General features: G+C 41.0%; 1 protein-coding gene across 9 annotated transcripts in view; it reads left to right on the top strand.

Moving 5' to 3' along the window:
- Positions 1-13: 13 nt before the first annotated feature.
- Positions 14-24,673, top strand: part of DZANK1 (double zinc ribbon and ankyrin repeat domains 1) — an 84,011-nt gene continuing 59,351 nt past the window's right edge. The window contains exons 1-8 of one of the 9 annotated variants that reach the window (XM_034947689.3): positions 14-192; positions 1,875-1,953; positions 6,884-7,037; positions 11,826-11,940; positions 13,358-13,454; positions 14,432-14,556; positions 18,093-18,178; positions 23,741-23,858. In XM_034947689.3, the coding sequence (XP_034803580.2) occupies positions 1,944-1,953; positions 6,884-7,037; positions 11,826-11,940; positions 13,358-13,454; positions 14,432-14,556; positions 18,093-18,178; positions 23,741-23,858 (705 nt within the window). In that variant the 5' untranslated portion in view covers positions 14-192; positions 1,875-1,943. Of the gene's footprint in view, positions 327-1,697; positions 1,954-6,883; positions 7,038-11,825; positions 11,941-13,357; positions 13,455-14,431; positions 14,557-18,092; positions 18,179-23,740; positions 23,859-24,673 lie in introns of those variants that run through there. The other 8 variants (XM_055104895.2, XM_063601109.1, XM_063601111.1 and 5 more) reach the window with 8 other exon arrangements.

Here is a 24,673-nt window from a genome sequence, read left to right as displayed (position 1 = left end):
TTAGATGCCTATGGGAAAGCACTGGGAAAGGAACTCCAGGCGGGTACCAGGCTCCCTGCGGAGTGGCAGGGGCCGGTCTAGTTGCTAAGAAGCTGAGTTTCCACCAATCAACTGCCCAGCACCCAGTGGGCGGGGCGCGGCTCGCAGCGTCTGTGGTAACCCGGGCGGCGGCGAAGGAGGAGGCAAGAGGCGGTGAGAGGCCGGCGACTGGGTTGGGCGCGGCAGAGATGCATTAGGGGTCCCGATCCCGGGCCCTGCGGTTAGAGGAAGAGGAGGGCGGCTAGAGGAGGGGAAGAGCTTCCCTTACTCCAGCCGAAAGGATGCAGGTGTCCTTGGCAGCCCCTGATGGGCGGGGACAACCAAACGGGGTTCCGGATCCGGGCTGCGAGGGGGCGGTCCACGTTGGGAGAGTTGAGGGGTCTGGGGATCCTGTTGACTGCACGTTGCCATTTGGGCCTGGCGGATCCGCCTTTTTTCTTGATTCCCTTTGCGTGGGGCCCACTGGCCACCCCAGCTTCCTAAGGGCAGCTGCTAGTTGACGCTCGCGAATTACTTCCTCTCCTACATATTTTTTATTTAGAATTTTTCAACTATTTTTATTTTATCTGCCTTTCACTCGAATGGAAATGCGACTATGGGCAAGTCTCAAGTCCAGCCACACTCCCGTAGGAGCTATTATTGTGCTGTCAGTATCTGTAGTTTATATTCTTGGCCCTAGATCCGGAACTATCCAACAAGGCATTAAGTTCACCCCTTAAATTTAGGTAACCCATTTTTGAGAATACAGTCTGTGACAAAGCTCAAACTGCAGACATGTTCAGATCAGCATTATTAGAACTGCAGCAGGCAAAACTAAAAAGAAACTAGAAATAACCTAAATGCCCAGCCACAAATGGATAAATAAGTACAGGGAAAACTAAATAATACAGTGAGAATGCAAGAAGTAGACTATAAAAATGGAATGAATATGTAGATTATAATTGGGCAAAATCTATGGATTATTATGAAATTTGAAAAGGCAATACAGAGATGTAAATGGTTGTTGTGTTAAGGTGAGCGTTTTTTCCCCCTGAAACCTTCTGTGCATTAATTATGACAACCTTCCTCCCCACCCTCACCTCCAAAAAGACCAGTAAGGCTTTCATACTGGTAGTTAATTATTAATACCAGGATTTATAAATACAGTAGATGAAACGGGAGGCTTGTGTTTATTGGTCACTGTTTATATTCTTGCAAACTTCCTTTCCACTGAGAAGTAGTACTCTGCAGTCCTTCTAAAGTGTCTTTGCAGCTTTCAAATACTAGAACTGCTCTGGTGATAATGGCAAGGCTGTGAACCCGGAGCTTTCCCAAAAAAGTTAGCTCTAACTAACATTTTGTGGTACACACAGAATTACTTCTGTTCCCCTTGTATGATGACTTGCCCTGAAGCCAAGAGAGCTGACACACACCAGAGGCAGGAAAAGGCGATAATGATTTACAGGGAACTCAAGTCAGAGCGTTAGTGATAGTCTCTGTTTTGCCTTACTCATTTAATTTGCCCTTTTAAAGTAACTTCTTTCTTTTCCCCATCTCATTCATTCACGCTCCTTTCGCAGAAGTGAGGTATTTAGATAATCAAAACCCCACACAAGACCTCAACAGCAAATACAGATGAAATGTAATTATTATTTCAATTAAAAAGGGAATAATATTTGTAGTGTCATGTTAACAGTATTCTCTCGTTTTAACTAGTTTTGCTGCATTTAAATTAAGTGCTGCTCTTCAGCTTTTGTGTACAGCTATAAGTGCACATTGGAATATATATATATATATATATATATATATATATATATGGAGAGAAAATGACTGCTGGTTCAGTGTGTGTCCCTCAGATCATACCACTACGAGTGCCTCAGCCTGGAAAAGCTAACCATGAAATTGATAACAATACGCTTTTGGAAATGAAATCAGGTAAGAATCATATATGTTTGAAATTGTTTAAAATAACATTGTCATATTTCTTGTGTTATCTGGTTGCTGGTTTATCTCTTTGCCTGCTTTCTCACTCTTTGCTCAGCTTTTTGGGAAATTTGTAAAACTTCTAAAATTTGAAACAGTGCTGTACATTGATGGTTTATAGAGTGGTATACATTTAGATTAAAATGGTTAGCTTTGACCAACCTTTCATTTGTATAGTTTCAGCAATGTCTTGACTTACCTTAGCCAAGGTAAGATGTTCCAATGGTGGCCGGGCGCGGTGGTTCACACCAGTAATCCCAGAACTCTGGCAGGCTGAGGCAGGTGGATCACTTGAGGTCAGGAGTTCAAGACCAGCCTGGCCAACATGGCAAAACTCTGTCTTACTAAAAATACAAAAATTAGCCAGACATGGTGGTGGGCACCTGTAATCCTAGCAACTCAGGAGGTTGAGGCAGGAGAATTGCTTGAACTTGGGTGGTGGAGGTTGCAGTGAGCTGAGATCGCGCCAGTGCACTCCAGCCTAGGCAACAGAGCAAGACTCCGTCTCAAAAAAAAAAAAAAAAAAAAAGTCCCGGTGCTTCCCCAAACTTTTCCAAAATGTTCATTATTTAGCTGGTATAATAAATTTGACCTACTGATACAGGCTTTCCAGTCAGACAGGTTAGAGACTTAATCCCTGCCTTGACAACTTCTAGTGACCTTGGGTACATTACTTAGCCTTTTTGAGTCTGTTTCCTCACTGTAAGACAGGAATAATAATATCTACTTCTTAGAGCCATTGTGAGGATAAATAGGTTCGTGTATGTATGAGGTGCACAGGGTTTGGCATATAGTAATGCGAAAATAAATCTCAACTCTAACTACAGAAACAAAGCAGTGAGGGCCAGGCCTGGTGGCTCATGCCTGTAATCCCAGCACTTTGGGAGGCTGAGGCAGGTGGATCACCTGAGGTCAGGAGCTTGAGACCAGCCTCCTGTCTCTACCAAAAATACAAGATTAGCCAGGCATGGTGGCCAATGCCTGTAATCCCAGCTACTCGGGAGGCTGAGGCAGGAGAATTGCTTGAAGCCAGGAGGCGGAGGTTGCAGTGAGCCGAGATGGCGCCACTGTACTCCAGCCTGGGAGACAGAGCAAGACTCCATCTCAAAAAAAAAAAAGAAAAAGAAAAAAGAAATAAAGCAGTGATTGTATATCCTGCTAATACTTATTCTTCAAAATCTTAAATATGTGTGTATATCTACACATACACATATATATACATACACATATATAATTAACATAAGGAAGGAAAGTTTTACAGGTAAAACATATGAACAAATAGATGTGTAAAAAAGACTTTGAAATTCCAATTTTTGCCTTTTTAAAAACCAATTATATATTTTAATAACTGAAATGTGTACAAACTATCTGCATTTATGGTATGACCCCTGTGCTGCTTAGACCAAGAGTTCTAACTAAGCATATGTATTATTATCTGTGTTCTCCTTTAGCTTAAAAGCTGATACAATTTTTTAAACTGTCAAACCAAATTAAACATTTTAATATATGTGCCCATAATTCTTAGGAGAAGTTGGGTGACTATTGACAAAAGATGATATGAATGGTAGGGTATCAAAATTCCCTAATATGTAAATATCAAATAAATAAATAGTTTTCACAATTCAGTAACAAAAAGAACAGTAACCCAGAGGAAAAATGGGCAAAGGATATGAAAAGACCTTTTTTTGTTTTTTCTTTTACAACTTTTATTTTAGGATTGGGGGTACATGTGCAGGTTTCCTACCTGGGTATATTGTGTGGTGCTGAGGTTTGGGGTATGGTTGAGGCCATAACCCAGGTAGCAAGCATTGCTGTAGGTTTTCAGCCCTCCCCACCCTCTGGTAGTCCCCAGTGTCTATTGTTCCCATCTTTATGTCCATTTGTACCTAATGTTTAGCTCCCATTTATAAGTGAGAACACGTGGTATTTCGTTTTCTGTTCCTGTGTTAATTCTCTTAGGATTATGACTTCCAACTACATCCATTTGCTGCAAAGGACATGATTTCATTCTTTTTTATCACTGCATAGTATTCCATGGTGTGTATGTACCACATTTTCTTTCTCCATTTCACCATTGGTGGGCACCTAGGTTGGTTTCATGTCTTTGCTATTATGAATAGTGCTGTGAGGAACATATGGGTGCATGTGTCCTTTTGGTAGAACAATTTATTTTCCTTTGGGTACATACCCAGTAATGGGATTGCTAGCTTGAATGGTATTTCAACTCTTATTTCTTTTTTCTTTTTTCTTTTTTTTTTAAGACCGAGTCTTACTTTGTTACCCAGGCTGGAGTGCAGTGATGCAATCTTGGGTCACTGCAACCTCCGCCTCCTGGGTTCAGGTGATTTTCATGCCTCAGTCTTCGGAGTAGCTGGGATTACAGTTGTGTGCCACCATGCCCAGCTAATTTTTGTATTTTTAATCTGCCTGCCTGGGCCTCCCAAAGTGCTGGAATTACAGATGTGAACCACCGCGCCCGGCCTCAACTCTTATTTCTTTGAGAAATTTCCAAGCTGCTTTCCACAGTGGCTGAATTAACTTACATCCCTGCCAATAGTCTATAAGTGTCCCTTTTCTCTGCAACATCGGTTAGTTTTTGACTTTTTAACAAAGGCCATTCTGACTGGTGTGAGATGGTGTGTCACTGTGGTTTTGATTTGCATCTCTTTGATGATTAGTGATGATGAGCATTTTTTCATGTGTGTGTTGGCCACTTGTATATCTTCTTTTGAGAAATAATGAAAAGACATTTTGTAGGAAAGGAAATATAAAGGTCTCTTAAACATATGAAAATATTTCTTCTCCTTACACTTCTCTCTGCCCCTTCGTCTGCTTGCTGAGCAGAACTTATCCCTGCTTCACCTCCAAGCACTTAATCACCACCTGACAAACTACATTTCCTTGTTTGTTTACTGTTTCAGTGTCCTTCCTAAAACATAATCTCCATGAGAGCAGGGACCATTCTAGGTACAGGGGATATGCAAGGAGCCCCTCAGATATACTTTTGCATATCCCCTATACCTAGAATGATGTCTGGTACATAATAGGTATTCAGCAAACATTCGTTGTAATGAATTAGTGAGTTTTACTCAAAATGCAAGAAAGATGAATTGAAACTACAAGATAGTATTTTTTTTAACCTAGGAAATTAGGAAAACTAAAAGAAAAATGGATAACACACTAGATGAGGAAGATTGTGGTCAAATAGGTGTTTTCATGCATTGCTGGTGGCAGTGTAAATTGCTTAACCATCCATGGAGGGCAGTTTGGAAATATTAATCAAGATTACAAATGCTGGCAGAGCACGGTGGCTCACACCTGTAATCCCAGCACTTTGGGAGGCTGAGTGGGCAGATCACCTGAGGTCAGGAGTTCGAGACCACCTTGGCCAACATGGCAAAACCCCGTCTCTACTAAAAATACAAAAATTAGCTGGGCGTGGTGGTGGGTGCTTGTAATCCTAGCTACTCAGGAGGTTCAGGCAGGAGGATCGCTTGAACTCGGGAGGCAGAGGTTGCAGTGAGCTAAGATCGCACCACTGCACTCCAGTCAGGATGACAGGAGTGAAACTCCGTCTCAAAAAAAAAAAAAAAGATTACAAATGCATGTATCTTTTGACTCAGCAGTAACTAGTTCTACATATTTGTCTTGCCCATATATTTACAGAAATAATTCTTTACAAAATTATTTATTATAGTGCTTATAATTGCAAAAGAAACAAAGAAAAGGAAAAAAGAAGACAGCCTAAAGATCCATGTGTAGGGAATTGGTTAAATTATTGTTCATCTATATAAGAGAATGTGGTGCAGCTATAACAAATAATGAGGAAGCTCTTTTTTTAAAAAAAATTTAAATTTATTTCCTAGGAAGCTCTTTATGTAACAATATAAGACATACTGATAAATGAAAAAAGAAATGTGTGGAACAGGGTATAGTATGCCATCATTTGTGTCAAAAGAGAGGGAGAAATTATGTACATAGATGCTTGTATGGATATAAAATATTTTTGAAGGTTACTGAAGATACCATTGATAACCTTTGGGAAGCTGGTGTCCTGGGTTGGGGGAGACTTTTCACTGTATACCCTTTTTGACCTTTTGAATCTTGAATCATGTTTGTATCAGTGCCCTGTTGGAGAGGCAAAAGAGCATAGTGGTTCAAGAGCAGGGGCTATGTATCCAACCTAGCAGAAGTCAAATCACAACTCCTCTATTATTTAGCAACTTTATTAATCTCTCTGGGACTCAGTTACCTCATCTATAAGATGGATGTAAAATAGGACCTACCTCATAGGGTTGTACAGATGAAATGAGCTCATTCATGTAAAGCACAATGCTGGTACAGAGAAAGAACTGCATTATTGCTATTACTATTCATTTCCATTATGTATATATAATAACCTATAGATCAGTTATTTAAGGAGATTAACACAATCTTAAATCACAACTTTTTTTTTTTTTGAGATGGAGTCTCACTCTGTTGCCCAGGCTGGAGTGCAGTGGTGCGATCTCAGCTCACTGCAAGTTCTGCGTCCCGGTTTCTGGCAATTTTCCTGCCTCAGCCTCCTGAGTAGCTGGGACTACAGGCGCCCGCCACCACGCCCGGCTAATTTTTTGTATTTTTAGTAGAGATGGGGTTTCACTGTGTTAGCCAGGATGGTCTCGAACTCCTGACCTTGTGATCCGCCCGCCTCGGCCTCCCAAAGTGCTGGGATTACAGGTGTGAGCCACCTGCCTGGCCTAAGTCACAACTTTAAATCTTAACTTAAATCACAACTTTAAATCTTAAATCACACACTTAGATCTTAAACTGACCTATAGGCATTATTCAGGGACTTGCTACTTTGGTGTTAATTATAGTTATCCTGTTTTGGATTTTTCAGACACTCCAGATGTCAACATATATTATACTCTGGATGGCAGCAAACCTGAATTTCTAAAGAGAATTGGTTATGGGGAAAATAACACATTTAAGTATATAAAACCTATTACTCTGCCTGATGGAAAAATACAAGTTAAAGCTATTGCTGTCTCTAAGTAAGTTAAGAGCATGGTGATTAATTTAATTTATGATATAATAACATTATGTTCTAATTTTATTCATTTTTTCCTATCAGAATCAGTGCTGCATTAGAAGGACACTACTGAAACGTTATTTTAATTTCAGCATACATACGTAACATTTGTGTTTTACTTGCCTTTCATTGAGGCATACCGTAAGGTGCAGAAATCATAAGTATACAGCTCAGTGCAGTGTTATGTATATTAATACTGTTTTTATTTTAAATTCCACATTGGGGTTTCAGGAAGGAAGATCCTTTCCAGGGCTGGGGGCCTCTAAAGAGCTCCATCTGGCTCTGAAGAAAATACTGTGTTCGCGGAGTGGCTCTTTTATTCCCCAGGATGCAGCCTACAACCACCGCCGTCATTCTCGATTTCGTTTTGTATCGACTTAATTGGCCTTCAAAGCTACTGTCATTTCAACTTGTTGGACATTAGCTACCATACTTTTTTCTTTATCCTTTTTTTTCTTAATGACTTTTTCCCATTTTCAAATATAGAAACACTATTTAATTTGGCAACCTTCACCATGTGTTGTAGGCAAAAAAAAAAAAAAAAAAAAAAACTCAAATCCTTGCAATTCTGTGTGGCTGTGATATAGGAATTATTTTTCCAGCAATGCAGGTTTGGCCACATTTTGGGAACATTTAAAAGCCCCAAACCAAATGCAGTACCTGGCTGGCCCAGGTACTTTGAAAGGACTCTAGCCCCACCCCCCACTGACTGAATTACTGCATGGCTTTTTGAGGAGAGCTGCACATTCCACAGCAAACATGATTGCCTTGGCATCTGAAAATTATAACAAATAAAATGAAACAAAACAACCCCTTTATGCACATTATTATTGTTTTAAAGTGTGTTCTGCAAATGGAGTATATGCACGTTATTTTTCTTTATAAAATGTTGTCACACTTGCCAGGCCACTTCTATCGAGGTAAGTCATCTCAATTATTAAAAATTAAGAACCTCAATACTCTGGTGGCCAAATGCTGTAAAGCAGGCCTCCTTAGAAGCTGCAAGTAGTAGTAAAATGAAGAGGCAATTTAATGACTGACTATGCAGTTTGAAGGAGTTAATAAGGCTTTCAAGAGAGAGTAAAAAATAAGGTCATTCTTTATGCCTCTCACCGTTCTGCTCTGTGCCCACTAAGTGTCTATTCTGAAAGGTGCTGTTAGTATTTCAGATGTGCTCAGCTTAGGGAAAATATTTATTTAAAAACGTTTGAGTTTTCAACTCAAAAGGTGAATGCCTTAGCTGGTTCCCCAAGGAAGGGCCAGCTGGGGTGGGGGAAACAACCTGGATCTTAGGGGGTGGAATAGGTGGATATGAGCCAGGCCTCTACTCATGTGACCTCATGTGGGGTTGTAAGTGTGTGTTCCAGGAGCCTCACGACCATCCAAGATTCAGGTGATCCCTGGATGGAGAGGCTTGTGATGCCTGGGAAGTGTGTGTTAACAGGAAGGACAATTGGATCTTGAATGACAGGCCTGGGGCCAAAGGTGAACATACAGATGAGATGGATGCTGAGGCGAATAAGTTAAGGAAGTGGTTCATCTAAAAGATCATCTATATCTGTAACCAGATTTATGAATCTGTTTAACATTAAACAACATAGAAGTTTTAAGCTAACTTTCTTGAAGATGGAGAAAAAAATTCCAAGAAATACACAATTCATCTAAATAGCCACTACCTATCTGTGAGTGACAGTATTTAGAAATAACATCTCAGCTTTCTGTGATCAGAAGACACTTGCATGTTCACTGGCTGGAGTGACTCATAGGTGGCTAAATTTCCCTGTTTAAATCTCTTCTTTAAAAAAAACAAAACAAAACCAGATTTAAAGATTCATAAATCTTCCCCTCTAAGATCCAGGGATACTTATTTACTTAAAGGTTCAAAAATTTTAAGAAATATAAAAGTTGGGCATGTAAGAAATCTGAGCAGTTGCTGAAGAAATGCTAATGAACCAGACAATATGTATTAAAGATCATATGAAAATCAGTAAGGGCAAAGCAGACAAAGAACACTGAAGAAAGAAGATAATTGGAAATATAAAAAGTATTAAGAGTCTGGCCAGGTCAAATAGAAACACTGGCTGTGGTAACCTTTGAGCCATAATCACATGGAAAGGATAGCATAGGAAAGGTGAGCTTTCAATGCATTTGAGGAGGGGTGAGAGTTAAACACATCAAATAAATTCGCCAAGCGTGGTCATGATGACGTGGCAGAGGCTGCTGGATGTCCCCCAATATCTGTTTTTCCCTTTAATAATAGGGCCCATGATTTTTAGCCAGGCACATGGTTGCCTAGAAGATATTTCCCAATCCCCGTTGCAGCTAGTTAGAGATGTGTACCAGGCTGTGGCCAGTGGATACATGTAGAAGTGATGTGTTCAACTTTAAGATTGTACGTTTAAAGAGAAAGGGTGGGCTTTGCTTCCAATTGGCTGGAATGTGGATGTGGTTGGCCAGTCAGGTTGGGCCATGAGGATAAATGCAATGTCGTAGAAATGATGGAGTAACCAAGTAGAAACTTGCTATCGTGCTCCTGTCACCATGACACCCCTATACCTAGCTCTAGACTGCTTATACCCTATTACTCCTGTCTTGTTTAAGCCTCTGTTTGTTTGTTTGTTTGTTCATTTGTTTTTTGAGACAGGGTCTCGCTGTGTCACCCAGACTAGAGTGTAGTGGTGTGATCTTGGGTCACTGCAACCTCCGCCTCCTGGGTTCAAGCAATTCTTGTGCCTCAGCCTCCTGAGTAGCTGGGATTACAGGTGTGCACCACCACAACCCAGCTAATTTTTTGTACTTTTGGTAGAGATGGGGTTTTGCTATGTTGGCCAGGCTGGTCCTGAACTCCTGGCCTCAAGTGATTCGCCTGCCTTGGCCTCCCAAAGTGCTGGGATTACAGGAGTGAGCCACCGTGCCCTGCCATAAAGCCACCATTGTTTTGATTCTGTGTTACAACGACCAAGCCTATATCTTGATAGACAAGGGACAAGTATCAAGCAAATACCTACAGAGAACATGATCAAGAGTACAGGTCATCAACAAGGCTGACAATATGAAGTGTCAGCAAGTATGTGGAGAAGCTGGACCCCTCAGCTACTGCTGGTGGGAATGTAAAATGGAACAGCCACAGTTTGGCAGTTTCTGAAAATTAAACACGTACCTGCCATATGACCCAACAATTCCACTCCTCAGTATCTATTGAAGAGAAATGAAAACGTGTCCACATAAAGACTTATACATGAATGTTCATAGCAGCATTATACATAATAGCCCAAACCCAGAAATAATCCAAATGACCATCAGCTGGGGAATGGACATAAAAATTGTGGTATATCCATAAAATGGAATACTACTCAACAATAACAATGAACAAGTTACAACAACGTAGATGAGTCTCCAAAAAAAAGAAATAAATAAAAAATACAGACACGTAAGATGACCACATATGTATAATTACATTTATGTTAAATTTCTAGAAAAGACAAAACTATAGAGATAGGAAACAGATCAGTGGTTGCCTAGGAGGTTGGATAGGAGTGACTGCACACAGGCACAAGGGAATTCTTTTGGGTGATGGAAATGTCCTAAATATTTCCACTGTGGTGATACTCACAAAATTGTGTACATTACATTGACTGAATTCCGTTGAACCAGATACTTAAAATAGATGAATTTTATGTCATGTAAATTATACCTCAATAAAGCTGTTAAAAGATAGAGTATAGGTGAGCTACTGGTACTGAAATAACATCACCACTAGTTTTTAGTCATGGGCACTGCTACATTGTCTTCTTATGAAGCTCTTACTGCATCAGAGAACAAGATGAATTGTGAAATATTATGAATGAGTGGAAAACATGATAGTATTTGAGTTACAGAATCTACCAGAGCAGCATATATTACACTGTCTACAGCTGAGACAGGGAAAATGCTCTTGATTCATGTGGAATGACCTAGGCAACACATTTTTTGTTTTAGAATAGTTTGAGCCTTATGGTCTGATATCTTTATGATGAATGTGGTAGATAGTCTTCAAAAATGGCCCCCAATGAACTATGCCTCCCAGAATTTATGCCCTTTTGTAACCTTTCTGCTGGTGTTGTGACTTGCTTTTGACCAATAGAATGTTTCAGAAATGATGCCAAGGACTTCTGAGATCACAAGAAGTATTGTAGTTTCTGCTTTGGTTTCTTGGGACAAAAACACTGGCAGGGGGTTGGGGTAGTCAGGTACTATGGAGGAAGTCTGACTACCTGAGGCTTCCATACTGTGAGGAAGCCCAAGCTAACCACATGAGAGAGAGAGGGAGGGACAGAGGGATGGAGATTGAGTGAGAGTGATGAGTGGCGAGCCCCTAGCTGTTCCAGTTACCCCAGCCCAGGCTTTGCATATTTGAGAGAAGTCATTTTGAACATCCAGCCCAGTTGAGCCTTCAGTTGACTCCAGCCCTTGCTGATGTTTGATGGCAGCCACATGGAAGAGCTCAAATGAGACCTACCCAGTGGGGACCGTGAATCCACAGATTCATGTTTTAAGGCACTACCTTTGGGGTGGTTTGTTACATAGCAGTAAATAGCCCAAAAGGAAGGAGGTCAGGAAAGACTATAGAAATTACATTTGATTTCTTCAATTTGAAATACAATAAATTTGGTAGCTAGACTAAGGCACTTTAATAAAATCATCTTGTTAGCCACTTTTTAAAAAATCTTTGTGTAACACAGACTTTTTCTTTCTTAATAATAATTTTCAGAGACTGCAGACAGAGTGGCATTGTGACAAAGGTGTTTCACGTAGACTATGAACCACCAAATATAGTCTCTCCTGAAGACAATGTTGAAAATGTTCTCAAAGATTCTTCAAGGCAGGCAAGTAATGAAACTATAATCCATTCAGATTGTCACTGTATTTTGGTTCCTTCTTTCTCAGTGAGCAGATCTTGCCTTTTATTACCTTACCTCTGCTCACAGTCAGGTCCTTATAACTGAAGTCATTATCAACCATTGCAAAGCATCTTTACTGATTTCTCAGCCTTTTGTTAGTCTCCTATCCACCCTGAAGATGAGAGTTCCTGCTGAGCATTGGGGTCCATGCTCCAGTGTCTTCAGTGGCTCTCTCTTACCTACTGAAAAAACCAGAAACCTTTAGCCTTCCATCCAAGTCATTAGTTTCTGCCCTTGGTCAGCTTTTCCTGGTCTGTGAACCCCCTGCATATACTCCAACCAAACTGGACTGTGTTTGCTATGCCCTATCACTGCTATCCTGGCACCCAGGCCTTCTTTTATAAACTGCTTTGAGCATGTGATTACTTTGTTCCTTGTTTATCTTGCCTATGCATTATAAGCTCCAAGGTGGCATGGTTGCCATACTCATTGCCTTGCACAGGAGCAGGCAGGAGAGGGTGGTGAGTGTGTATTTGCTGAATAGATGCATTAAGTAGAAGTCCTCAGTGGGCATAGAATTCTTTTATGTTGAAATCTTTGTTCCCAAATATCTGCAAAGCCTCCCCACTGTGAAGAGTCAATTAGATCCATCTGAGAAGGATGTGTGACGCTTCAGGCACTGGGTGTGAGCATCGATAAGAAAGATTCAAGGAGTTAGGCCAGAGGATGGGCTAGCCTACAGTAAGGCGGCCAACCCAGAGGTCTTGGTCACAGGGATGTTGTTGGGATTGACAGAGGAAGTTTATAGGGGTTTCACTTAAGCTTGACCATGAACCTGATGCTAGAGAGGAGGTTGGTAGATGCAGGCATGGGTGGGACTCAAGTGTGATCAAGGCAAGGATCTACACTGGGCAGGGGCCGCCTTCGGGGGCTAAGCCCACATATATCAGCAAGTGCTTAGGCTTGAATCAGGTGTGAGGGACCAAGTCCATGGAGAAAGTCCAGAGAGAAGAGTGTTTAAGGACTGTGTGTGGGCAGGTGGTGTGCAGAAGTCTGATTTTGGTCTGACCCTACCCTGCCTTTGCCCTCTGGACTTGGTGGTCCCTCTGTTGTTACCCAGACTCCCACGGTTGTAACATCCTGCCTGCATGTGCTGCTCCCTGCCTCCTGCCTTGGCCGCTTCACCTGGTGAGGCCTACATCCAGATGTGCTGCCAGCTGAGCAGCCCAGTCCAGATACAAAGCTGCATGTTTCCAGAATAAAGTGAAACGGGTCACTTTGTACAAATGACCGTAAACTCTTTCAAATAAGAAATGCACACCATGACACTTTCTCTATCATGCAGCTTTAATTCTCACATGGGAATAACCAAGTGATTGATATGCAATCTCTTCATTCCTAGGAATTTAAAAATGAATTTGTTGGATCAAAACTAAAGAAGAAATATAAGAACTCTGAAAATCAACGCAGCTGGAATGTTAACCTTAGAAAGTTTCCAGGTATGATGTGACAGAACAAAGACAAGGTTCTGTATTCTGAACCCACCGAAGAGGTTCATGGCATGTTCGTTGCATGTTTTCTTGTCTGGAGAAGTGTCGGAATAAGAAACACTGGGGCAGGAAAGTATGCTGTACTTTGAATTTTAATGACGTCCTTGCTAACAGCTTAAGATCAGGAAGGAGGATCAAGCAGTCCAACCAAGTTAGATTTCTTGACCCACCGCCGGGAGCCATGGGGGCATCTAACCAAACAGAGGAAATGCTGGAGTTGTAGGGTTTGGGGGAAGGGTGGAGTTTGGGTGAAATATAAATGAAAGCAGAGTTTTGATAGTCTCAAAGCGAAGCTGGTCTGGGTGTGAAGGGATCAGCATCAGGTATGGACTGGGAAGGGGACCCAGGGTTCTGTTGCCTTAGAAACTACAAAGATACATGGGGAATACTGTGTTCAGAAATGATTATCTCTGCACCAGGGTTGGACATTGAAGCTGCTTCTCTGTGTCAAAGTGGCCTAGATTCCCCAGGCAAGAGTTGAATGTTTTGTTCTTACTGAGAATTTCAAACAGCAAAGTTTCTGATAATCTGTGATTTAAGAGAACAGGATTTCTCAGTGAGTAAGAAAGACAAGGCATGCAAAGAGGGGGCTGCTAACGACATTTTACAGCTGCAGTGTGTTCTTGGGAGATATAATATTTCCTGCTAACTTTGCAACTGGATTGATCTGTCTGTTTTCCCAGCCTGATGTGGAATATTGTAGAATGCAGCGGGGAAGATGATCTTCTCAGTCTGGGCTTGTTTTTTCTTTCTCACTTCTAATGCATTGAGTGTGTGGCGGGAGCTCTTTATATAATTGTTACTTCTAGGGAAGCAATGTGGTGACAGTGGTTCTTTATTAAAAGGTCTCCCACTGTGAAGATATCTTTGTATGATTATGTCTAATTACAGATGCTCAAAGAATAATGTTTTTAATATCATTGTAGACGTCCAGGTAGGTGAAAGAACTGACCCTAAAACTTTGAAAGATCTTCGCTTTTCAGAGAGTCCATTGGAAATCCCAGCTTATGGTGGAGGATCAGGTTCTAGACCACCCACCCGCCAGTCCCAGGTAACTTCTAAGGACAATCTTTAGGGTACTCAAATACCTCCTATATTTTTAATGCTCTCCATGAAATACTTTAAGACTGCACTTCCCTCACTTTTGACCATGTGCCAGGCACTGTTCTAGTGCTGGGAATACTGTGTTGGACAAGAAAAGTCCCTGTATTCATGGAGCTTACCTTTTATTGGGCTTGGGGGCAGACACATAACTTTAAGTAAATAAACAGAAAATTTAAAATGGTGGTAAGCGTCATGAAGAAGATAAAATGGTAATGAGATAGAGCAGTGGTTCTCAGAGGCGATCCCCAGACCTGCAGCATCAGCATCACGTGGGAACTTATTTGAAATGCACATTCTCAGGCCTGATGAGCAAGGTGGGAGATGAGGAAGAAGGTGGCTGGGGCCAGAGTATCTAGAGCTGTGGTTCTCAAACATGGCTGCACGTTAGAATCACCTGAAGAGCTTCAAACCAATCCCCAAGGTTTAGCGTCAGAAATTCTGATTTAATTGGTCTGATGTGGGGTTTGAGCATCGTTAAAAAAAAAACCACCCCTAAATGATTGTAACGGTCAGGTATGGTTGAGAGTCACAGATACTAGTCTGACCGTAAGAAGTTTGAATTCTATTCTTATTGTAAATGGTATCTGTTTGGCAGGCAAGACACAGTCCCATTTACATTTAAAAGTTTTCTGTTTGGCCACAGTATGGAGATTAGACCATGGAAGAGGAAAGGGAGAACATTATTTAGGAGGCTTTTGTTCCAGGTGAGAAATGATGGAGACTTGGACCAAGGTTGTAGAGGTGGTCAGGATAGGAGGCAGGCTTTGCTGAGGGATCCGACGGATGAGAGGGAAGGGGAGGAGCCAAGTCTGCCTCTCAGGGTTTGTCCTGAGTATCTGGAGATGATGGTGCCATTGACAAAGCTGGAAAAGATGAGAGACGAGCAGGTGTCCAAGGGCACATTAGACATCCAAGTGGAGGTGTTGAGTAGACTGTTGGATGTGCAAGTTCACATATGGGAGAGGTCAGAGCTGGACATATGTACTTAGAAATATGGAAATATTCAATATGTTGATGGTATTTGAAGCTTAGGTCTGAACGAGATCACTAGTCAAGGCTGAACAGAAAGTGAAGAGAAGGAAAATGAAGAAAGTCCTCAACTTAGAGGTTGAGCAGGGGAGGAGGAGCCTGAAAGTAGAAAGAAAGCCAAAAGAATATGTTGCCATGGAAACCAAGAGATGAAAGAATTTCAAGGAGAAGATCATCTATGTCATATGTTACTGAACGTTCTAATTAGATAAAGACAGACAATTGGAAATTCACATTGGCCTTGACAAGATAGAGGTGACTTATGACCTTAATAAAAGGCATATTGGCTGGGCGCGGTGGCTCACGCCTGTAATCCCAACACACTGGGAGGCTGAGGCAGGCAGATCATGAGGTCAGGAGTTCGAGACCAGCCTGGCCAATATGGTGAAACCCCGTCTCTACTAAAAATACAAAAATTAGCCAGGCATAGTGGTGCGCACCTGTAGTCCCAGCTACTCGGGAGGCTGAGGCAGAAGAATCTCCTGAACTGGGGAGGCGGAGGTTGCAGTGAGCCAAGATTGTGTCGTTGCACTCTAGCCTTGGCAACAAAGTGAGACTCCATCTCAAAAATGAAAATAAAAATAAAAATAAAAGGCATATCAGTGCATTCTTACTACTATAACACAAGAAAGATGCTCTTACACTAGTTGCCTACTATACTATTATAGTGCTTTGGTTTTTCAATGTTTATAAAATCCAATTTGGACTTTTGGCATCTAAGGGCAACCCAGGAGCCCTTGTTCTGTTCCTCCTATTTGAGTCCCAAGTTTAATGTACCTGGAGTCACATTTTCTGTGTAACCACAGCTCCTTGTGTGCCCATGATTCCATGGCTGCTCACACTTACCATCAAGTATAAAGGAGAAAAGCATGGTTTCCAAACCCAGTTGCATATCAGAATCACCCAGGGACTGAAGGCTCAGTGTTGCTACATCCAATGAATTTGCATGAGAAGGCAGAAACCTACATCTTTATGTTTAATAACGTAATTTAAAGTTTTGACTGTTAGTTCAAATTTTGAAACACTATGGGAGCCAATGCCAAATAAAACTCAATGGCAGGCCAGATTTGGCTAATAGACCACCACTTTGAGACTTCTGGTCTAGATCATGTTATGTTTTTATTTATTTGTTTTTCTTTTTGTAGAGATGGGGATTCACTATGTTGCCCAGGCTATTTTTGAACTTCTGGCCTCAAGCAATCCTCCTGCCTCAGCCTCCCAAAGTATTGGGATTACAAATGTGAGCCACTACACTCAGCCTAGGCCATATTAGATGTGGCACAAAAGCAATGAGAAACCTCTGACTGCTCCCTATTGCCTGCAGGATAGAGCCTGAAGTCCTAAGTTCAGACCTTTGAGTTTCCTAGAGATACTGTTTTTGAGAAAAATAGATACTAAAGTTTGTTTATTTATTTATTTACTTACTTACTTATTTATTTGAGACGGAGTTTCACTCTATTGCCCAGGCTGGAGTGCAATGGCATGATCTTGGCTCACCACAACCTCTGCCTCCCGGGTTCAAGCGATTCTCCTGCCTCAGCCTCCTGAGTAGCTGGGATTATAGGCATGCGCCACCACACCCTGCTAATTTTGTATTTTTAGTAGAGACGGGGTTTCTCTATGTTGGTCAGGCTGGTCTCAAACTCCTGACCTCAGCTGATCTGCTCACCTCTGCCTCCCAAAGTGCTGGGATTGCAGGCATGAGCCACTGTGCCCAGTTGAGTTTATGTATGTATTTATTTTTACTTTTTTTTTTTTTTTTTTTTTTTGAGACAGTCTCACTGTCATCCAGGCTGGAGTGCAGTGGTGCAATCTTGGCTCACCACAACTTCCGCCTCCTGAGTTCAAGCGATTCTCCTGCTTCAGCCCCCCGAGTAGCTGGGATTACAGGCACCCGCCACCACACCCAGCTAATTTTTTTTTGTATTTTTAGTAGAGATGGGGCTTCGCCATGTTGGCCAGGCCGGGATACTAAAGTTTTTAAATCCTAAAATCTGGTCTGTCTCATGGTAAATTCAGGTATCTTTTATTGTAAACTCTCATTTTTGATGAAATATAGATATATGATTGTGAATAGCACTTTAAATAATTTAGAAATGTTAGATACTAGAGTAATAATTACATTACTCATAATGATTTTTTATTTTTATAATTTTTTTATTTTTATAGGTTCAGGGGGTGCAGGTTTGTCACATGTATTGTATAATGGTGAGGTTTGGGCTTCTAGGGTACCCTTCACCCAAATAATGAATACTGCACCCAATAGGTAATTTTTCAGCCCTCGCCTTTTCCCACCCTTCCCACTTTTAGAGTCTATAGTGTCTATTATTCCTCTTTATATGTCTATGTGTATTCACCCATAATGATTTTTAATGGAATTTTACTATACCATAGCCTTTACCATGTTATTTTGACTACATGACTCTGTCTATATACCTATATTCTTAATTTTAGTCCCCCGGTTTTGCACACGTAAGCGGTCAGAAGTGTTTGACAAGCACGGAGATAATGAGAATTCAAAGGGAAACAGACTTTCTCAAGTAAGTATCACATTCTCTTTACTCTGTCTTAAATCCTACAAAGATACATCATAGTCAAAGAGAATTTAAAGATACGACATTTTTGCCCACCTCCAACTTTTTTTTTTTTTTTTGAGACGGAGTCTTGCTCTGTCACCCCGGCTGGAGTGCGGTGGTGCAGTCTCAGCTCACTGCAACCTCCGCCTCCTGGGTTCAAGCGATTCTCCTGCCTCAGCCTCCCGAGTAGCTGAGATTACAGGCATGCGCCACCACGCCCAGCTAATTTTTGTATTTTTAGTAGAGACAGGGTTTCACCATGTTGGCCAGGATGGTCTTGATCTGTTGACCTTGTGATCTGCCCGCCTCGGTCTCCCAAAGTGCTGAGATTACAGGTGTGAGCCACCACACCCGGCCCCAACTTTTTAAATTAAATATTTACAGCCTGTTAAAAAGTATAATTGACATACAATAACTGCATATGTATTTAGAGTTCATTTGACTCTGTATGTATGTATGTATGTATGTAACCATGACACTGTCACAATCAAGAAAATGAGTAAGTTCATCCCCGCCAAAAATTTCCTACATTGTACCCTATTTCGTAACCCCTTCCTTTTACCCCCCCTCATCACAGGCAATTATTGGTTTGTTTCTTGTCACTATAGTTTAACTTGCATGTGATTCAATATGTCAGTGAAGTGACTTAGTGTGTACTCTTTTCTGCTGGACTTCTTTCACTCAGCATAACTATTTTGAGATTCATCTATGTTGTTCCTTGTAACAAACATCTGTTTCTTTTTATTGCTGAACTACAGTCCATTGTATGGATATACCACAGTTTGTTTATCCATTCACTTATTGATGGGAATTTGTGTTATATCCAATTTTGGGCTATTACAGATAAAGTTGCTCTGAACATTGGTACAAAAGTTACTGTATATACAAAAGTGATCCAGTCTCATATCTGGTCTCTAAATAAATAAATAAATTGATAAAAATTAACAGATACAATAAAATAATTTTTAAAACCCCAAAGTCATTATGTATACACGTTTTCATTTCCCTTGGGGCAAATACCTTGAAGAGGAATATGATAGGTATATATTTTTTAAGAAACTGCCAATCTGCTTTCCAAAGTGATTGTTCCATTTTACATTCTCACCAGCAGTGGAGGAGAATTCTCTGTATCCTTACTAACTTTTATTTTTATTTTGATCATTCTAATGAGATTGTAGCAGTATCTCATTGTGGTTTTTATTTGCGTTTCCCTAGTGACTAATGATGTTGAGCCTCTTTTCATGTGCTTATTTCCATCCATGCATCTTCTTTGGTACAGTGTCCTTTCAAACTTTTTGCCTTTAAAAAAATGCATTAGAGGCTGGGTGCAGTGGCTCACACCTGTAATCACAGCACTTTGGGAGGCTGAGGTGGGCGGATCACCTGAGGTCAGGAGTTCAAGACCAGCCTGGACAACATGGTGAAACCCCGTCTCTACTAAAAATACAAAAAACTAGTTGTGCATGGTGGTGGGCGCCTGTAATCCCAGCTACTTGGGAGGCTGAGGCAGGAGAATCGCTTGAACCCGGGAGGCGGAGGTTGCAGTGAGCCAAGATTGTGGCACTGCACTCCAGCCTGGATGACAGAGGCATGTGCCACTATGCCCGGCTAATTTTTGTATTTTTTTAAGTAGAGATGGGGTTTCACCATGTTGGCCAGGCTAGTCTCGAACTTCTGACCTCAGGTGATCTGCCCCCCTCAGCCTCCCAAAGTAGTGGGATTATAGGCATGAGCCACCACGCCCAGCCAAGTTGACGAAATTTTTACCTGTTTCCAATTTGCTGAGAGTTTCTTTTTTAAAATCAGGAATAGATGTTGGATTTTGTCCAAAGCATTTTTTCTATTTATTGAGAGGATAATTTAGTTTTTCTTTTTCTGTTCATGTGGTGAATTACAATGATTGGGTTTCAAATGTTAAGTCAACCTTACATTCCTGAAATATATCTACCTGAAGTATTATCTATTTTATATAATGTTGAATTTGATTTGCTAAAAGGTTTTAAAGAATTTTTTTTGCCAGCATTTGCATAAGAGATGTTGGGGGATTTTCTTTTCTTGTTAATATCTTCGTCTGGTTTTAGTATCAGTATAATTCTAGATTCATAGAATAAGTTAGGAAGTGTTTTCACTCCTTCAACTTCTGAAAAAGTTTATGTAAAATTGGTGTTATTTCTTCCTTACATATTGGGTAGAAATTCACAAGTGAAATGATTAGATCTGGAGTTTTCCTTCAGGAAGATTTTTTTTCAGGAAGATTTTTAACTGCACATTAGATTTGTTTAATAGATATAAGTACATTTATATTTATTAATATTTCTTTTGGAGTAAATTTTAGGTTTCATTTGTTCTTTTTTTAGTTTCTTTAATGGGAATATGAAGTTACTGATTTGAAGCCTTTCTTCTTTTCTAGCATAGGCATTTAGAACTATACATTTCCCCTGAATACTCTTTTACTTCCAGTCTCTGAATTTTGATATGTTGTGTTTTCATCTTCATTCAGTTCAAACAGTTTCTAATTATCCTTGTTATTTTGTGGGGAGGGCAATGGGTTAGTTAGAAGTGTTTTATTAAATTTCCAAACACTGGAGGATTTTCCTTGTATCTTTTGGGCCTGTCTGCCTTCTTTCTTTCCTTCCTTCCTGCCTTCCCACCCTCTCTCCCTTCCTTCTTTCCTTCCTTCCTTTCATCCTTTCTTCTTTCTTTCTTAGGGTCTCACTCTGTCACCCAGGCCGAAGCGCAGAGGCCCAATCATAGCTTACAGCAGCCTCAAACTCCTGGATTCAAGGCATCCTCCTGCCTCAGCCTCCTAAGTAGCTGGGACTATAGGCATGTGCCAGTACACCCAGCTAATTAAAAAACTTTTTTTTCTTTTTTTTTTTTGGCTGGGCATGGTGGCCCATGCCTATAATCCCAGCACTTTGGGAGGCTGAGGTGGGAGGATCACTTGAGGCCAGGAGGCCACTTGAGGCAAGGAGATCACTTGAGGCCACTTGAGGTGGGAGGATCACTTTGAGACCAGCCTGGCCAACGTGGCAAAACCCCGTCTCTGCTAAAAATATACACACACATAAAAAAATTAGGCATGGTGGCACACGCCTGTAATCCCAGCTACTCGGGAGGCTGAGGCACAATAATCACTTGAAGCCAGGAGGTGGAGGCTGCAGTGAGCCGAGATCATGCCACTGCACTCCAGCCTGGGCGACAGAGCAAGACTCTGTCTCAAAACAAAACAAAAAACCTTGTATCTATATATTTTTTTGTGGCGGGGGTGGGGTTCTCACAAAGTTGCCCAGGCTGGTCTTGAACTCCTGGCCTCGAGTGATCCTCCCACCTCAGTCTCCCAAATTGTTTGGATTATAGGTATGAGCCAGTACACCTGGCCTGGTGCTTATGTCAAATGTATTTACTTTTGGTCAGAAAAGATATATGATTTGATTGGTAAATGCTCTATGTACACTTTAAAAGAATGTGTATTCTGCCAGAATGAGTGTACTATAAATATCAATTAGGTTGAATTAGTTGATGGTATTGTTTAAGTCTTCTCTATCTTTACTGATTTTCTGTTTATCATGTAATCAGTTATTGAAAAAGCAGTATTGAAACGTATGACTGTAATTATGAATTTGCCTATTTATTCTTGCATTTCATTTCTATCAGTTTTTCTTCATGTACTTTGATACTCTGCTATTAAGTACATAAGCATTTTGGATTCTTTTGTCCTCTTGCTAAGTTGACCCTTTTATCATTATGAAATAAACTTCTTTAACTCTGTTAATATTCTTTGCTCAGAAACCTACTTGTTCTGATGTTAATGTTGTCACTCCTGCTTTCTTTTGATGTGTGTGTACCTCCCTTTATTGAATCTATTTATGTCTCTATTTAAAGTTGGTTTCTGGCCGGGCGCGGTGGCTCATGCCTGTAATCCCAGCACTTTGGGAGGCTGAGGTGGGTGGATCACGAGGTCAGGAGATCAAGATCATCCTGGCTAACACAGTGAAACCCCATCTCTACTAAAACTACAAAAAAAAAAAAAATTAGCCGGGCGTGGTGACAGTCCCAGCTACTCTGGAGGCTGAGGCAGGAGAATGGCATGGACCTGGGAGGCGGAGCTTGCAGTGAGCCCAGATCATGCCACTGCACTCCAGTCTGGGCGACAGAGCAAGACTCCGCCTCTAAATAAATAAATAAACAAACAAACAAATATAAAGTTGGTTTCTTTTGAGCAGCATATAGTTAGGCCTAGCTTTTTAAAAAAACCATACCTGACAACTCCTATGTTCTAATTGGAGTATTTAGAGTATATATAGAGTATTCTAACTGATACCTCAGTAAATATGAATTTTTTCCACTTTGGCTGGTGTAAGCATGAGCTTTGCAGCCCTGTGTGAATCCTGAAGCCTGTTTTCTCTGTTACCCTTTGGTGTTTACTTTCTAACCTTGACTGGTTTCTTCCATCACATGCACTCGTCAGTAGTACCCAGGTGAAGACTTGAGGGTGACCCTCTGCAAAATTCTGAAGCTCTCCCTGCAGCTCTTCTCTGGTATTCTTTCCTGAAAGCTCCAGTTACCTTGACCTTCTGAGACTCCCAGCTCTATGTCCTCAATTCAAATCAGTGGAATGAGATAGTCAGATTACACTTCATGAGCTTTAAGCATAGAAAAGAGGGAACTGTTGTTGCTCTGGCGGGTGGGCCCATGCCAGACAGATGGTGAAACCTTGGTGCCATGGTACAGTAATGAAGGACTAAATAGGATAAGAGTGTGGGAATGAGCTCAGCTCCAACGTGGAGACTAGTGTGGGCAACGAGGCAATCCGGTGCACAGTATCCAAGCCTTCTAGTTGCTGAGGAGCTGTTCAGATCAATGGGTCACAGGATCAGGAGCCAACTTGTCTGGAAAGGCATGGCAGTAGCAGGAAAGGAATTAGGGCAGCCTAATTCCAAGAATGCTCTCACTTTGGCAGATAGCCAGAACCCATTTAGATGAGTGGGAGCTAAATGATGGGTCCAGCTGCCTAAGAAATGGGGCCAGATGCTGCTGGGGCAGGGCCTGAGGACTCTAAGCTAAAGTGAGCAAAGAGAAAGGATGGGTTTGAGGCACAGGCAAGAAGGCCTGTCCCTCAGACTGGGCTCAATGGTAGAAAGTCAGAAAAGCATAATGTAAAAATTGCTGGAATTCCCAGGGCTTACCCTCATACACATCAAATCCAATGTGACATGACAAGCCAGAGCCCGAGCAAGAAGTGGGGCCAAGGCTGCTGATAAACTTCTTGCCATGATCAAGAAGTTATATGGACTTGGCCTATGCGGAAAGGGCACCAGAGGGTCCAGTTGCAAGGCCACTATTCCAATAAAATGACCAAATGACCTAGAGAAGTATCTCCTGTCTTGAACTTGTTCCATAGCCATTGAGAGCAGTCTGCTTTTGTTTTGTGTTTAAAACTGTTTGAACGCTTTTAGATTTTTATCAGCCTTCTTAATGTGGACCCACCAGAACATGGCCAATCGGGAACCTGTTTTGTTGTAGGTGTGCCCACTGCCTTGCCCCCCGGCCATCAGATCCCTTTGCTCGCTTCTGTCAAGAGTGTGGCTCTCCTGTCCCACCCATATTTGGCTGTCGTCTCCCACCCCCAGAAGGAGCTCAGGTGAGCAGCAGAATTCTTAAAAACATCTTTCATTGGTTGATCTGATCTTTATTTGCAGCAGTAACACAGTGCTTGGTACACATGAACTGCACATATAAATACTTGTTGAAGAATTACTGGCTGATTGAACTCTTACGCACTCCTACTTAAGCATGGAAAAACTTACTTGCAATGCTGTGTCATTTGTGTGGCCTGCCAGAAGCACGGGCTTAAAAAAGATAGGAATCTTATTGTTTTAATGAGGCATGCATGGATAAATAAATGTTTCCTACTCATTTGATAGCTCTGCTCATATCCTGGGTATAACAAGGAAATATATTCTAGAAATAAATAAAGAGAAGTACCAATTTCTTTATGTCTCTATATATCTATATATCCATAAGATACATCATTCTGTCCAAAGAATCTATAGATTGATCTGTATATTTAAATTTAAAAGCTTTGGCTGATTTAGGATAGATAATAATTGATATCTCACTACTAATTTTGTAGATAGTTAAAAAACATACTTGACTTGCTAAAAATTAAAACCTTCACCAAAATGTGTTCATCTTTTAAGCACTTGATATTTTGGCGATTTTTTTTGGATTTGGAATAAAGGGATGAAAATGAAATAAAGGGATCTGTGATATTGAGTGAAAAATTACAATTTTTAAGAAGGTAGTTACTAAGAAAAAGTCACTAATTAAGTGAGTTCCAAGTCCAGAGTTTTAGATTCGAGTTATGCCTCAAGCAAGGGGTCAGGTAATAAATGGCTGTTTTAATGTTTTTCTAATATATTGCTCAAGATTTTTGTAGAAGTTAATTTAATTTAC

Source organism: Pan paniscus, chromosome 21, assembly GCF_029289425.2.
Source record: "Pan paniscus chromosome 21, NHGRI_mPanPan1-v2.0_pri, whole genome shotgun sequence".
Lineage (NCBI taxonomy): Eukaryota > Metazoa > Chordata > Mammalia > Primates > Hominidae > Pan > Pan paniscus.
The sequence above is the reverse complement of the archived record's forward strand: the minus strand, read 5'-3'. Positions and strand labels throughout refer to the sequence as shown.